The sequence below is a fragment of the Lissotriton vulgaris genome, chromosome 6, assembly GCF_964263255.1.
Source record: "Lissotriton vulgaris chromosome 6, aLisVul1.2, whole genome shotgun sequence".
Lineage (NCBI taxonomy): Eukaryota > Metazoa > Chordata > Amphibia > Caudata > Salamandridae > Lissotriton > Lissotriton vulgaris.
In genome coordinates, this window is record NC_141694.1 from 1,787,379,895 (window position 1) to 1,787,394,644 (window position 14,750).

The 14,750-nt window shown below is 40.9% G+C and overlaps 2 protein-coding genes across 2 annotated transcripts in view; both read right to left on the minus strand.

Annotated features, from left to right (window-relative positions):
• LOC147709486 (cysteine-rich secretory protein 3-like) overlaps nucleotides 1-14,750 on the minus strand; it is a 484,180-nt gene that overhangs the window by 317,273 nt on the left and 152,157 nt on the right. The gene's annotated exons all lie outside the window — the stretch shown is intronic.
• The window catches only part of LOC147709487 (cysteine-rich venom protein-like), a 164,727-nt gene that overhangs the window by 2,208 nt on the left and 147,769 nt on the right, over nucleotides 1-14,750 (minus strand). The window contains exon 6 of the mRNA XM_086928043.1: nucleotides 4,715-4,803. Within this exon, the coding sequence (XP_086784169.1) occupies nucleotides 4,715-4,803 (89 nt within the window). The remainder of the gene's footprint in view (nucleotides 1-4,714; nucleotides 4,804-14,750) is intronic.

Below are 14,750 nucleotides of genomic sequence, written 5' to 3' on the forward strand. Positions count from 1 at the left end.
TGTGAAGCAAATGATTATTGTGCACCTGAGCCTGCACCTAAATAGATGGCTGTATTTGAGATTGCTGTCTGTAGATTCTGTCAAGAGCAGTGGCTCAGTAGTGTATCATGGGCCCTTATATAGGCACCAGAAATGGGCCTCCATCACCACCTCATAACTGAGGTGCAGAGGGCCATTCACTGCACCGGCTGCACCAATGATAGATGCACCTCTGGTCATCAGCAAAGTGCACAATGAATGATGTTTCCGTCTCTGTTTTTCCCCTGCCGTTGGTATTTAACTAAACATTTAGGAGTTTTTGGCATTAGACTTTGAAGCCCTGCTGACCATCTGTACTCCCAAGGATTGAAGCGATGGGCAGCAAAGGAGAGGGAGACGTGTGTGAGGTGGTCCCTGGGCGAGGAGCTTGGGACTGGAAGCGTGGGAGCGAAGTGGTAACTTGTGTTCGTTCCCTCTGGGCCTTTTCTGTTACTGTACACTCAACACTCTCTGTCCTGCAGAGGACAGCCCTGCCCTTTTCCTTTTCTCTGTGGCTTAACAAGATATTCTCACACCATGAGCCTTATTTACAACATTTTGCCGTAGGGCATTCCTGCTGTGCTGCCCTATGACAAAAGAAAAGAACAGGAATGCGCTGTATCTATCAAATTCCTGACCTTTTCCCCTGGGCTGGTGCACAATGGGCTGTTATGTGCCAAGCAGGCACCTTTTCGCCATGGTGCAGGGTACCTGCATTGCAGGGATGGTTGTTTTTGTGCAAAAAGGGACACCTTCCTTCACAAAAGCAATCACAAGAGGCTTTTTTCTCCTTCACTCTATGCTGCATAATGCAGCACACATAGAAAAAGGAAAAACAAGAAGAAATAAAGGTATTTTTGGCACTGCCTCAGCATTCCAATTACTTGTAAATCTGGGGCAGTGTCAAACAGCCATTGGTGTTGCTGGAAACTCCCACAGCAACACCCATTGCATGGCCCTTGAAAGCAAAAAACTGGGGAACGATATGTACAAGGCCGCATTGAGCCACGCAAATTGGCTTAGTGCTCAATCATAAATAAGGCCCCATATGTGCTGGGTTATCACAACACACATAGGAGCTTATTTACAAGCCCCTTGCATCGCCTTGCATGGCCATTGCTTCACTTTTTTGACGCAACGGCAGAGCTGCATCTGCTCCATATTTACGTAGATGTGTCACTTTTTTACAGGCTACATCGGTCTTCACCTGCGTGAAAATAGCATGTGCCTCTTAGGATTTTAATATATGTAAGGAAGGCGTTCTGTCCGAAACAACTACCTTAAAATTGATGCAGTGTATTAACCACTTTTTTTTGTCAAGCTGCCTGCCGCTGCTCTGCCGCTGCTCTGCCACTGCATCACAATCCCTACCCCTACCAAACCCAGGCATAGGGATGATGCATTGGTTGTGCCCAAGGCACAACACTAACTGTAGTGACTGGATTGCAATATGCAATGAAGTCACGAGGTAAGTGGGAACATATGGTAAGTATGTGCACGTAATTTCACAATTTGTGACATTACGTGCTGATATCACACAGACAAGACGTGTATGCGTCACATCCAGGACCAATATGTTTGGTTGCAAATGTTCTCACACTTGATCACATAGGTCCCCATTCATTAGGTGATGCATGAGGCCCATAAAGTCCAGCCCTTTATCCTCTTTCCTTTTCAGCATTTGAAAGAGATGCTCTGGCAGGACGTATTTTCATAGGTGCCTCTGATAAGGAGCTGATATGCTCAGATGCACGTTGGGGTTTCTTAAGTGTTAGAGTGCAAAAGAAAAGAGGTACAGTCATACGTACATCTTTACAGGTGTCCCTCATGAAAGATGGTCACACAGAGTTCATCAACTCGCCCTTATTTTGTCCTCACAACCTCTGAGAACTAAAGTCATCTGGGTACTTTCATTCAGATCATCTCATTTGCTAATGGACTCAAACGAGAAAATATAGTTTAATATAGTGTAAATGCCTTGTTTAATGTCAGAAAGCTTCTACAGCCAAAAACTCATGATCAGGTCCTTCAAGCATCTTTGAAAATCTGGACATGAGTCTGTAGAGAGCACCTGAATTAAGGCCCACGATAGACAAGCTTCCGAAATGGAGCCAATCAACAATTCCACCTTTGCTCGCTGATGGAAAAAAATGTGACTCGAAATCTAAAATATCCAGTAAAGGATTGTACAACATCCCTCAGCTTTAAAGGTTCCCCAGAAAAATGTCTGCTGTTACCAAAAAAATCAAAGGTTCGGGTAGCAAATGTTCTGTCTTAGTGCAATAGAGTTCCTGTATCTCTGTTGTTGTAACAAATTAGGATCCATAGTGCTGGGCCAGGCAAGACGCTGGCACCACAATCTGTAAGTGCAGGGTGTAGTGGGTGTTCCAACTCACTTGGACTAGCCTGCTTGAAGAAGAAGTGACTCACTTCTGTAGCCCTTTTGCCTAACCACTATAAAGTATGTGATAGAAGTCTTCTTCAAAGGGTCAATTTCAGGGGAAAAGGCTCACAAGCAAAAAATAATCCGAGAAAGGCAAGGCAACTTGATCAGCCGATGGGAGACAGTAGAGAGACCAGGCAGGGATCAACTTTAACCAAACCAGGGAAGGACCAGGACACTCCAGAGAAGGTTCATTATAAAGAGAAAGTGAATCATGAAAAAACAACTTGAAACAGTATAAAAATATTAGCAGGAGGACATCAATGTCAATGAAAAGTACTTTCAACTGTGCTGCGGTGCAGTTTGTCTTTTACATCCTGTCATTTTCCATGTTCTAGAAAGCAACAGCTGTCCCATGTGAAAGGATACTGGCAAGAAGAGGGTCAGCACCCAATTTACTTTGGGTAGTTTAACAGGTGTAAAATGTGCACCATCTCTGATCAGACCTGTAGGAATGTGCCTATGGTTACATAGCAAGGACTGCTGCCTTTCCAACCTTTCAGGTAAAATGCCTCTCAAGCACATTACTCTAAAACCAGCCATTCTTCCAATTCCTGATGGTGGAGAAGCAACCACTGAAGCAAGAAAAGAATAATCTGGATGGAAGAGCATGCCACAATTCTAAGCGGTGTCCCACAGCCTGAGAGCGCAAAGTGTACTCTGGCCCAGGATGCTGTGGTCCCGCCAATCATGCACCAACTAAGGGGGACAAGAGAGGACACTTACCCATTACCTAGGTAAAAGAGTAGAATATGCTCCCATGGTAATACAAGAACTTGAAGGCCAACTGCAGCTTGCATTCAGGATTTTTTTGACATGTTTTCCTAAATTTGACTCTTGGACATAATAGGGCCCCGCCCGTTGAGGTAGTTTTGAGTCAAACTGTGTCTGTTGAACTAGCATAGGGCCCAGTCTTTAGTAAATACTACATTCAGTAAACAATTGCCATGCAGCATCACCTGCGCACCGCGTCTACATCTCACTTATGTGTGGGTTTAATCAACATAATCAAACTCTCTTTGTTTTTAATTTCCCAACGAGAAACTCGACACCCTCAAGTTGACTGTAGGACGTTATCACCAAAGCTCTAAGGCTCTAGTTGGTGTTTTTTGAGCCATCATACCAATTAGCCATGATTTGACATTGCTTATTTTGGTGGCCCACCTTGGCTTAGAGCAATACTTTAAAACCATTTAGTGACATCGGATTATATTTATTTGTATTTATTATTTTGCCGTTGTTTCTTTTTTGTTCATTTCTGTTCATCTTTCCTTAAATTCCGACATATCGTAGGTTGATAAATTGTTTACACTTTGACTTACAAGTACTGTTGGGTAACTAGCTGTTGTATGTATTCTGCAAGTTCCTACTCTGAGGACACCGTGCTGCTTAGGTCAAGCTACCAAGAATGAGCCAACATATTCCTCACCGATTCAGTTTGAATGCGCACCAGAGTATTTGGACCTAATGATAGCTCATCAAGTTTTTTTCCTCTCTCTCTCCAGGTTAGCATGCCTATTTAGTTTAAGTTTAGCTTTAGCTCTAATAAATGTAATCATAGATCCTTTAACAACAATTGTTAATTTTTATGGATATATTTCGCCAACATAGATTTAAACTTTGCAGCCATATTATTTAGTACAATTCAGGGCTGTTCAATTTTCACTAAGCCTCGTTTTCTTTCTTTGTCACCTAAAATAAAGGTTACTCAAACTTTGAGTATCAAGTTCTGCAGTCATCCATTATCACATAGTGTCTGATAGATTTCAGCAGACATGGTTAGGAAATTAAGCATTGTCCCAAATGAAGGATTGATATTGCATTGCCTCCTAAAAAATCAATAAAAAATCATCCAGTTAATACCTTGCTTTCTGTGGACTTTTTCTCTGTGCTAAAATAATTCTTACGTTGAATTTTGGATAAAGCATGCATTTACCCCATTTGAGATAAACATACTCATTCCTAAAGATTCTTTCTGTTGAAAATCATTGGCATAAAAGCAATATCCTCAAATATCACTTAGAGGGAATAGCCAAATTATATACAAGTCTAAGACTAATGAACAGAAAATAAAAAAGATGTATTTTAAAACACAAAACAATTCAATTGTTGTAAAGATATATAAGATTGACTTTATAATACAACATGCTGCTTACATCATTGCTCGTATTTTGCGTTTATTGTGGAGATATGAAGCCGACTCATTGAAACTTAAATCTTTAATGTAAATAAAAATACTTTTCATATACTTACTGCAGAGTCCCTTGTCACAGTTGTCGGGGCATTTACTGCATGGGATACCTTTTGTGTATGGTGTTTTAATTCTATCTTCATAATTTCCCCTAAAGCATTGGAAAGAAATATAAAAATTGAGTAGCATCTCCAAGTCAGGTGTCAGCATTGCCCATCCCATTTCTAGACCTCTTTTGGATCAAGTCATAAGTTCTTTATAGAGCAGGTCTGATTTACTTGAAATATAGTTATCACATTTTGTAGTTGTCTGTAAAACTAAAGTTTCTACCAGTGTCTGTATGCATTTGGCTGTGAGGTGCTCTGGTTGATGGCATACTGGGTCAAAACTTGTGTTCTTCAAGTGGTAGGTGTAAGGCTGGTGATGGTATGTAAGGAGATAGCCTGGATATGAGTTGTAAGAATAGAGGAATAATTCTCCATCAGTGGATGATGTATAGGATGGGTAGAGGAGGTGGACTTGATGGGCACATTTCAGGAGCTTATTGCCTGGTGTGAGCAATAACGTGGATATCTGAGTGGGAGAAGAAATGAAAATGAAATGGGTGATAAAAGTAATGGGTAAAAGTGGCAATGGAGTGATGGTGATTTGCGTGGGTTTATGGAAGTAGGACACTGCATGTGTGAGGATGGGGAAGTAAGTTAATAATGGGAAAGGTCTGTGTATGAGAGCCAGTGTCTTGAGGCCACTTGTACTAATCCTTCTAGATAGTTATTAATGCTAGTTTTCCATGGTGCCTAATATTGATGACTGTAAGGGTCCATCTTGTGTCATGGATATTTAAGTAATGCCTGTTTGGTGCCTATTACTCTCTCTGTTTTACCTAAAAAATTACGGTGCTGCATTCCATATTGAGGAATAAGTACATAGCAATAACAAAGAGTGTCATTTTCCTCCCTACTTGAATCACATAGACATTAAGAGGGGGAAGGATGCTCTAGCACTTATGGCCAAATAATGAGGACTTAGCCGAGAATAAATACCATGCCTTTCCAGTGAGGTTTTACAAGGGACAATGACATATTCCAATCCATGAGTGCACGTGGGACCCTCAAAGGAGTAAGCTTATGCACACACAGAACATTCAAATGATTTGGACCATATTAAAACCCTTATATCCTATCTGTAAAGGACCACAACATTAGTAAACAATGATATTATAGTAGATCCGTGACCCAAACCAACTCAATAAAGCAATACCTTTTCAAACCAAAGACAGAGCGGATGAAACACTTAGGGGACATGTATGACCGGTTTTAGCGGCATGCACCAACCATATTTTGCGAGTCTGTCACCTATTACCAACTCGCAAAATAGAGTTTGTGAGTCTGTATTAGGAAGGGGTGTGCCAAGGGTGTCTCTTCCTAATAGCGAGTCGCAGGGGGATGTAGGATTATTTTGCAACCTGAATGCGGTCACAAAACAATCTCTGTTTACCACCTACTTCAAGTAGGTGGTAAGCCAGTCGCAAATAGGAAGGGGTCCTCTGTGAATTGGGAAAGCTAGCAAAACATGTTTAGGAGCGGGCAAAGCCTAATTTTTAAAAATGTTGATTTTCCTTTTTGAAATGCATCCCGTTTTCCATTAAATAAAACAGGCTGCATTTAACACAAAAAAGCTTTTTTTTAAAGGAAACACAGACATGGTAGTCTGCTGTACCCCGCAGGCCACCATTCCTGTGTTTTGAGCGATTCCCAATAGGTTGCAAATTGGGACCTACCTCATGAATATGAATGAGGTATGTCATTTTTGACCCTATTTGGAATCGCTAAATGTGTCTGAGACACATTAGTACATTGCATTTTGCGACTTCCTAATTGCGAGTCACAAAAAGTCGCAATTATGAAGTCACCAAAATGCTTCAGTAATGCATGTGGCTCTTAATTTCTCAATGAGATGAGTGTATATGTGATACAAGCTTATTTAGTCACGGTCTTGGAACTCAAGGCCAATAACAATTGACCCCACAAATGCAATATCTGAAATAAAACAGCAAAGAACCAAAACAGCAAAAAAACCTTGACTCAATACCCAATAGTAACCAAATATCCAAGTTAGATAAATGAAGTTTGTTTATTTTTGTATTTATTTTTGAGTTTCATAGAACACTGAGGTTCTTTCTTCAATTACTTTAGGGCTTTGAGACTTTTGATATGTATATATGGTTCATTAGAATCTGATCATTAAAACATTCTCCTGTCTCATGCTCTTTATTTGTGACCCATTTGCTTAGTTTAGAAAATTAATAGATGTTTTGTACCCCATTGTCCAGGGACTTGGACTATTTTTGTTGTTGAAATGATTTTTCAATTATGTGGTATGCAGCAATAAGAAAGAAAGTGAGAGTTTGTTGAGTAGTGGGGGGTTAAAGACTGCAAATATGTTTGCCCTTTCCATCAGTAACCTCTATCAGAGGAACGTCAACTCTTCTCACCCACAATAAGTCAATGAACTCGGGGCTGGTTCCATGAGGCTTGCAATGGTTGAGGACATTCTGTCAAAATAGTTCCATGGGAGGCGAGGCTTCTAGCCGCTGCAAATCTAGGTTTAGTTACTGCCATAGGAATGCTGAGAGAAACCATGTAGCTCTGAAGCATCAACAAATGCTGAATGCCAGCACAGCACCCCCTAGAACAGAGTCATCCAATGAGTAACTCAGCTGCTGGTAGACACTCTCTAACTACCTGTGAGTAGCCCCCTCGAAGTGCAGGGAATAAAAGCTTTTTGGTTGTATTAGGTATGTTTCCAAAACTAAAAAGGTATTTTCTAAATCTAAATTTCTTCAGAACTGATAAGCTCATGTTTTCAGAAAACATATATGTCAGATTCATATTTAAAATATCATTTATAATGGTAGTTCAAGGCCTATGCTCCAAGATGGCTCCCAGAGTTGTCTAATACATCAAAGCTCCAGAGCTCCCTTGGTCCAGAAGTGTGCAATTGCTGCTGAGGTCCTGAGTAAGAGACGGAGTGCCTCTTTGCAAATATGCGTGAAACCAGAGGACCCAATGTACAGGCAAACCGAGGCCACTGGTGCGCCTCTGTCCGCCGCAGCCACAGTGTCACTGCAGTAATGCGCCTAGTTACGCCCCACACCGGCAGCCATGTTTGGGCAGTAAAAAGCTCATGGGGAATGAGATGTGGAAAAACATTAGAACTAACGTTGGAGGCAAGGCCCTGAATGCCAGGTGGCATTTAAGAGTACAAATGAAGGTTTCTGGTTGTTACTAGGCTCCTCAGCAAATAGAGTGGCCCAGGCTTGTGAAACGGACTATATGTTCTTGTAGCCCCGACCTGATGTGAAATTTCTCAAATGGGAGTGAAGGGAGCTTGAATACTGTGGCAATTACCCGCTGGGAAAAACTGGTAAACGTATCACGGAGATTAGTGGGGCATTTTGAAAGTTGCCGCTCTGCCTGTGAGGAAGGCGAAGAGCCATTCAAGATTACTTTGGAGGTCCAAGACACATCTCCAATTGAGCAAGCCCTGTGTGTGAGAGGTACATGCATATGTCAGCTAAACAGATAAAGCACAATATTACTGACTTTCTGGCAGCCACCGCCACCCCCTCCCCTGAATAACTGTCATCATTCCAGAAGCAATAATGGCCACAAAATCCTCATCATCTCTGAATAAGGAAGATCTTAAAGCATACTGAAAGCAGAAATAGACAAATCAGTTATGGATAATATTCAGGTGCTGCACACTAAACTGTGCACAAAGCTAGCGGACGTCTGGGAGGATTTTAAAGTGTTTGACGAGCACTTGGAAGCCACAGAAACGCACCCCAGAAAGCAATTAGATGCAGATTAGCTCACTTGGGCTACCATCTCTCATAAGGATCACCAGCTTAAATGGCTGAACAGGAATGGGTGAATAGGGGCAATGTGCCCAATGGAAATTTAAATGAAGAGGTGAAAGGCTGGAACATTGTGGCATGTGTGCAATAACTATTTTCAAACCTACTCCAGCTGGCCATAAAGGGTGGGGTGGAGGTCAACATTGTTTATGTGCAGCTTACAAAAGTTTGAGTCTTCTTGTTGCACACCACTTTCACATTACTATAAGTCAAAATTCCTATTTTATATTAACAAATATAAGGAAACAAATATTTGGCAAATCCTAGTACCGCTTTAGTATAGTGTTAATAGGTAGGGCAGAAATATCAAACCAATTGCTTACCTATATCCAAAAGTGTAGCGCAGAACACATCAAAGTGGACGTAAAAACAACATGCCTGCCTTTAACTTTTGCAAAGACAGTCATTAGCCAATCAGCTAATGGCTTGTCCTCGCAATATACCTCGGTAGCACCACGGTTCTACAAAAGCAACAAATATAACTATGTTTAAAACACTTAAAAGTTAGGAAAATACTTACCCTACTTACCTGCCATACCCCCACAGAATCTTCTGCGTGCCACAATATATCATCCTGCCAAACTTCATAAAAATCAAATTGACGGTATTTGCTGTACACGAAAAACAAACTCTATGTAAAATGTGTTGGATTTTACAACCATTTTAGGACTCCCCTTTTTTCCTTGCACCCCATTGGCCAAAAGCCACAAAATGATTAGTTCTCCGAGAATGAAACGGGGCTGTAAGTCTGCAAAGTTTTGAGGGCATTTGTCAAATTGATGCAAAGTTATTAAGGGGCAAACATTTAAGAAATCCCTGTGTCCTGTCACCCTAACTATAACTACAGAGTGGCTACTATCATATGCATGTATATAAATATGTGTATGTATGTATGCATATATGTATATACTAGCAGCCTGACCCGACGTTGTCCGGGAGTAAAAGGCTGCTTCAGGGCCCCCGCCCGCCCCGGAGAAGAGTTGTCTGTGCAAGTCCTGACCCTGTTCAACTGATTTGGCCCACTTGTGTTATTTTTTTAATTCGTATGTATTGTTTTTCGCTTTTTATGTTGTCCTCAAGATGTGAGGAAAGTGTCGTGTCACCTGTTTAATGTTTTTTTTTCTTTCGAATGCTCTTTCCGTGTGTTCGTTTTTGTATCCCTTCAAAGAAGGTTCCCTTTCGTTTTGTCAATTGTGTGGTGAAGTCCTGGCAGTGCTCGAGTGATTATGGGCACATGTGGTATTTTCGTTATTCGTATGTCTTATTGTAAGCGTTTTATCTTGTCCGCAAGATGTGAGGAAAGTCTCGAGAATGCGCAGTCTATTGCGTTTCTCCGTTAAGAAATGTCGGCTTTTTTTGTTCATGTTTACCCCCCTGGGATGTCGTTGGTCAATGGCTAATGGTTAAAGACTTTTTTTGGTAAGCCGAAGTCGTGTGTGTGTGTTTTTAGTGCGTTGTGATTGGTGTAGTATTCGATTAATCCTGCCCCCTCTGTGGCGTCATTTGACACTCTTCGTCGATGGAAGGCCTGGCCGGTTTTTAATGCGAAGGCGTCAATATTGTCTGGGTAACTGCAACAAATGTGTGTAAATTTCTTACAGCGCGCACCTCTGCTGTTTTTGTATATTGGTGTTACCGCGCTGTGTGAATCTAAAATCATTGAAAGCGCATTTCCGCTGTATGTGTTGGGATTCGCAAATGTGTGTTAGAAATTCATTGAAAGCGCATTTCCGCTCTATGTCTGCATACTGTGCGTTCTAAATTCAGTGAAAGCGCATTTCCTCTCTATGTTTGCATATTTAAGTCTGTGGTGAAGTCGCTTGGCCTATGTTTGTTATTTGCACTTGGCACGGCCCTGTAAACGCCCACATTTGTTGTTTGAGATGCCCACGGCCACGCCCCTAAGGGACTACTTTACCACTTTTGGCGTTTTTGCTTTTTCAATGTATATGGTGTACATATCTATAGCCTATGTCCTTCTGCCACATCTCCCCTTTCAAATGGTGTATTGGGTGTAGTGATTGGTGCATTACTGTTGTAGTTTACCTGGCTCAAAGGTTTGTGTTCTCTCTTTATAATAGTAGTATAGATATATATATATATATATATATATATATATATATATATATATATATATATATATATATATATATATATATATATATATATATATATATATATATATATATATATATATATATATATATATATATATATATTACCTACTGGCGGTAGCCAGTAGGTATATATAGTTAGGACCTGTTTCCATAGGAAATCCCCAACATTCTATTGGGAATAACTTTGGCGCTGGTTGATGAATCTTCGCAAATTTCTCAAAGAAGATGGCTCGCTCCGCTCCGCTCCTTCCCTGAAAGTTTGGGGGGGATTAGTCAAGTGGGGGCTGAGAAAAAAGGGGGGTCCCAAAACGTGTTTTCCCCATGTTAATTTCCATAGGACCTTTAGACTCAGCTACAGCTTGAACCGCTGAAGGGAATTACACCAAACTTGTCAAAATGGTAGTGTCTGGTATGCAGATCACGCTTTTGATAAAATAGTGTAAATCCCTCCAGCGGTTCCTGAGAAAATTAGAAGAGAAATCAATTATATATCTATAAGCGCGCACGGGTGCACGCACCCCGCGATTTTTCGCGATTTTTTTTGGGGGTGGGGGGGCTTGGGTGGAGGGGTTGGGGGCCTTCTCTCTTTCATTTACATGTTTTTAATTTAATTTCGAGGGTGCCCACCCCTCGTTTTGCACCCCGATATCACTGCCGCCGCCCAAGCTGCCTTAAGATAGCCGCCGCCTGGTTGTGGGCGGGGCCGGGAGGACGATTTTGAATTCCCCTGGCAGGTGCCCACCCTGCCAGGGGCATTGCCGCCCTAAGATCGAGTGCCCACCTCGATTTATTGTATTTTTAAAAGAGCCGGTGCCCACCCGGCATTTGCTGCTTATCCCCCGCCTACGAGTGCCTGGAACGGGCCGCCGCGCTGCCTGCGACGACCCGGAAGTGTTCAGGCCCTCAAACACGGTACGTGCTGCGTTTAGGAAAATCCTGAGGGGTAGAAATATCTGCGCAGATACAAATCATGGAGCCAAGGCAGAAGCCCTAAAAACACATTGTTTTTTTAACTTTCGAAACAACGGACTGCTATCTTCCGTGACTGTGAAGGAGTTTGAAGTTAGTCAACTTAAAGGGACAGTTAGCCGCAAATGCTTTTTTCCGGACTGGGCATCTCAGCGCAGTCTGCTAAAATAAATAGGTATTTACAGCAGTAAACTCAGCAAATAATGCACCCTACCCCCTCAGAATGCCAAGGATGAGTAAACACAAGGCAGTAGCTTCCTTTGGCTTTTTGAAAGTACGGGTATAGTTTTCAGATTAAGAGTGGACAGGATGAAGAAGTCAGGCAGTGTGTGCAGGGCTGCTTTAAACCTTGCCATGCAAAATCTGGAGCTAGTTTATGGCTATAGTTTTCTTTAAAAAGCAAGCGTATGCCAGGACCGAATAAATCCAGGGATCAATCAAGTGCTGTGCTTAATTGATAATAAAACCAATCAGACCTCGTTTGAGGACCGAAATGGATGTGCAAGAAAAAAAACAAATCAATACGCTGTCTGGGGCCATCCATTAAGCCTTTATCGGCTGCATGGGTCACAAATGTTAACACTATCGCGCAAGTGGCGGAGTTCAGTGTGCTGACAACAGGCTGCATTCTACGGCATCATCAAGTATGCAGGGAGATTGGGAGCCTGGAGAAGAGCCTGGTAACATTCCAACGCATACCCCATTCAATAACACCAGGGGACTCTGAAAAGGGAGGACGGCGCTAAAACACCTTAAAATATGTAACCCATAGCTCCAGGTTTAGCCAAACTTTGATATGAAGGCTCACATTCGCCACAAAAAGCGAGACCGGTAATTTAGAGACCCCCAAGGATCTTTTACCCTATATTAAAACAATCTGGATTTGAATGTACTGTCAGAGAACTTTAGCAATTGTGCATTGAGCTGAGTGAATCACACGACGGACAGAGACGAGGCTCCAAAGGGAGGGAAGATTGGTTTGGCTCCTTAAAGTGAGGAATTATTGGACTTTTTTGGGTTTTGTAACTTTAGCACATTTTGTACGCAAGAGTTTTTTGTGACTATGACTATTGTGCGATGATATCCATTCACTGTTACATTTCACATTCTTACTCAAATTTGATCTGATTCACTGAAATAACATTCTGTACTAAAAGTTTAAAAAAACAAATTAGTTGTGATGGCACGGAAAATTCGGTGAGGTTCCATTCAGCTGTTCCTGACTGGTGCAAAACCAGGCTGTGCAAGTCTGAACAACAAACAACTTTGTTAACATAACTTTACCCCATTGAAAGATCTTCATCAAAGGCTGGAGTGGAGAGCAGAGCCTTAAGCTGGGAGGAATCGAGGGGCATTCGGAAGCGGCCTATAGAGGACCTTTGGAGAGAGGCTCTGAGGGCTTGGGAACATCCAGAGCAAGAGCAGGATGCAGGATAGGAGACCAAGAGGACAGTGGGTGACCCTGGTTTTATTATAATAGAAGGCCCACCTTTGATAGGGAAGGACACGTGCAAATGCATACTACAGGGACTATACAGACACCCCTTGTTGTGTAGCGGGACTGGAACTAGAAAGGGATTAATAAGAGAAAAGAGACCCCCTCCTCCCCCCGGGAAGTAAACACATTTTAGCGTTTGTAGCTCACAGTTATCACTGAGCAATAACCCCTGGAGTATGCTGCTGCAAGAACCCCCTCTGCACGAAGTTTTGTTATCTGTTTAGGTGTTTTGAAAATGGAAACTGGAATGGATAACAACATTACCGGGCCTAGTCTATGGCTGGAAGCCACTTACCGAGATGCGACCGTGAAAGTAGATACTTTTCATAGAAAAGCTGGATGCAATGAACAATAACTGGTAGATATGGGTTGGGGAGGGTGGTATACACCTGGAACAATAATGGATCGTGCTACAATGTATTACTTGACTAACATATTTGGGAAATGTCTCGGTGATGATTACGAAATGTATAGTAAATAACTCAGGTGTATATATATATATATATATATATATATATATATATATATATATATATATATTACTGAAAAAACCATAGGTTATACACTATATATAGTTAGGAATTAGCCTTTAAAAAACTAATGTAAAAATAAATATATATATATATATATATATATATATATATATATATATATATATATATATATATATATATATATATATATATATATTAGCTTTTAAAAAACCAATGACATTCACTGAAAGAAACATAGGTTATACACTATATATAGTTAGGAATTAGCCTTTAAAAAACCAATGAAATTCACTAAAAAAAAACATAGGTTTTAGGCCTTATATAGTTAGGAATTAACATATAAAAAACCATTGAAATTCCTCCTATATAGTTAGCTGGACATTTTATTGATATAAAACCAATGAAATTCGACATATAGTTAGGTGCACTAACTATATATTTCGCGCATCCGCAATCCAATGCTGATGATGTCACATATTACATCATTCATGACATGGTCAGTGACATCACTGATGACATCACTGATGACATCATCCAGTGTCTGTATGTTTTTGTAAAGTTTAAATATGTTTTACATATTGAAGAATGAGAGGATGTATAAGAGTATGGATGAAGGATTTGATTGTATAAGTGAGTAAGTATGTGTTTGTATATCTGTGAAAATGTAAGCTGTTCTGTGTTTAACTGTATAGATTAAGAAAGTGTGATTGATTCTTTACAGGACTGAGTAGGTGTGTGAGTAACTCCATGGATGAGTGGCAGTGTGTGAGTGTCTGCATAGGTGTATGAGTGCATATGATAGTGTTGCAATGATGAGTGACAGTATGTACGAATGACCTTATGGGTGAATGAATGAATGTGCATGTAGATGTAGGAATCAGTTAGTGGGTATGTAGTAAATGGTATTGGTGTGTCAATAGTTTCAAAAATGATACTCTGTATTTTACACTAGGTGTATTAGAGTGTAAGGAGGTGCATTGTATTATCACATGAAGTATATCATCAGTGGTGTAATTATTGATGTTAAATGAGCTGTCATCAGTGATGTCATCAGTGATGTCACTGACCATGTCATGAATGATGTAATATGTGACATCATCA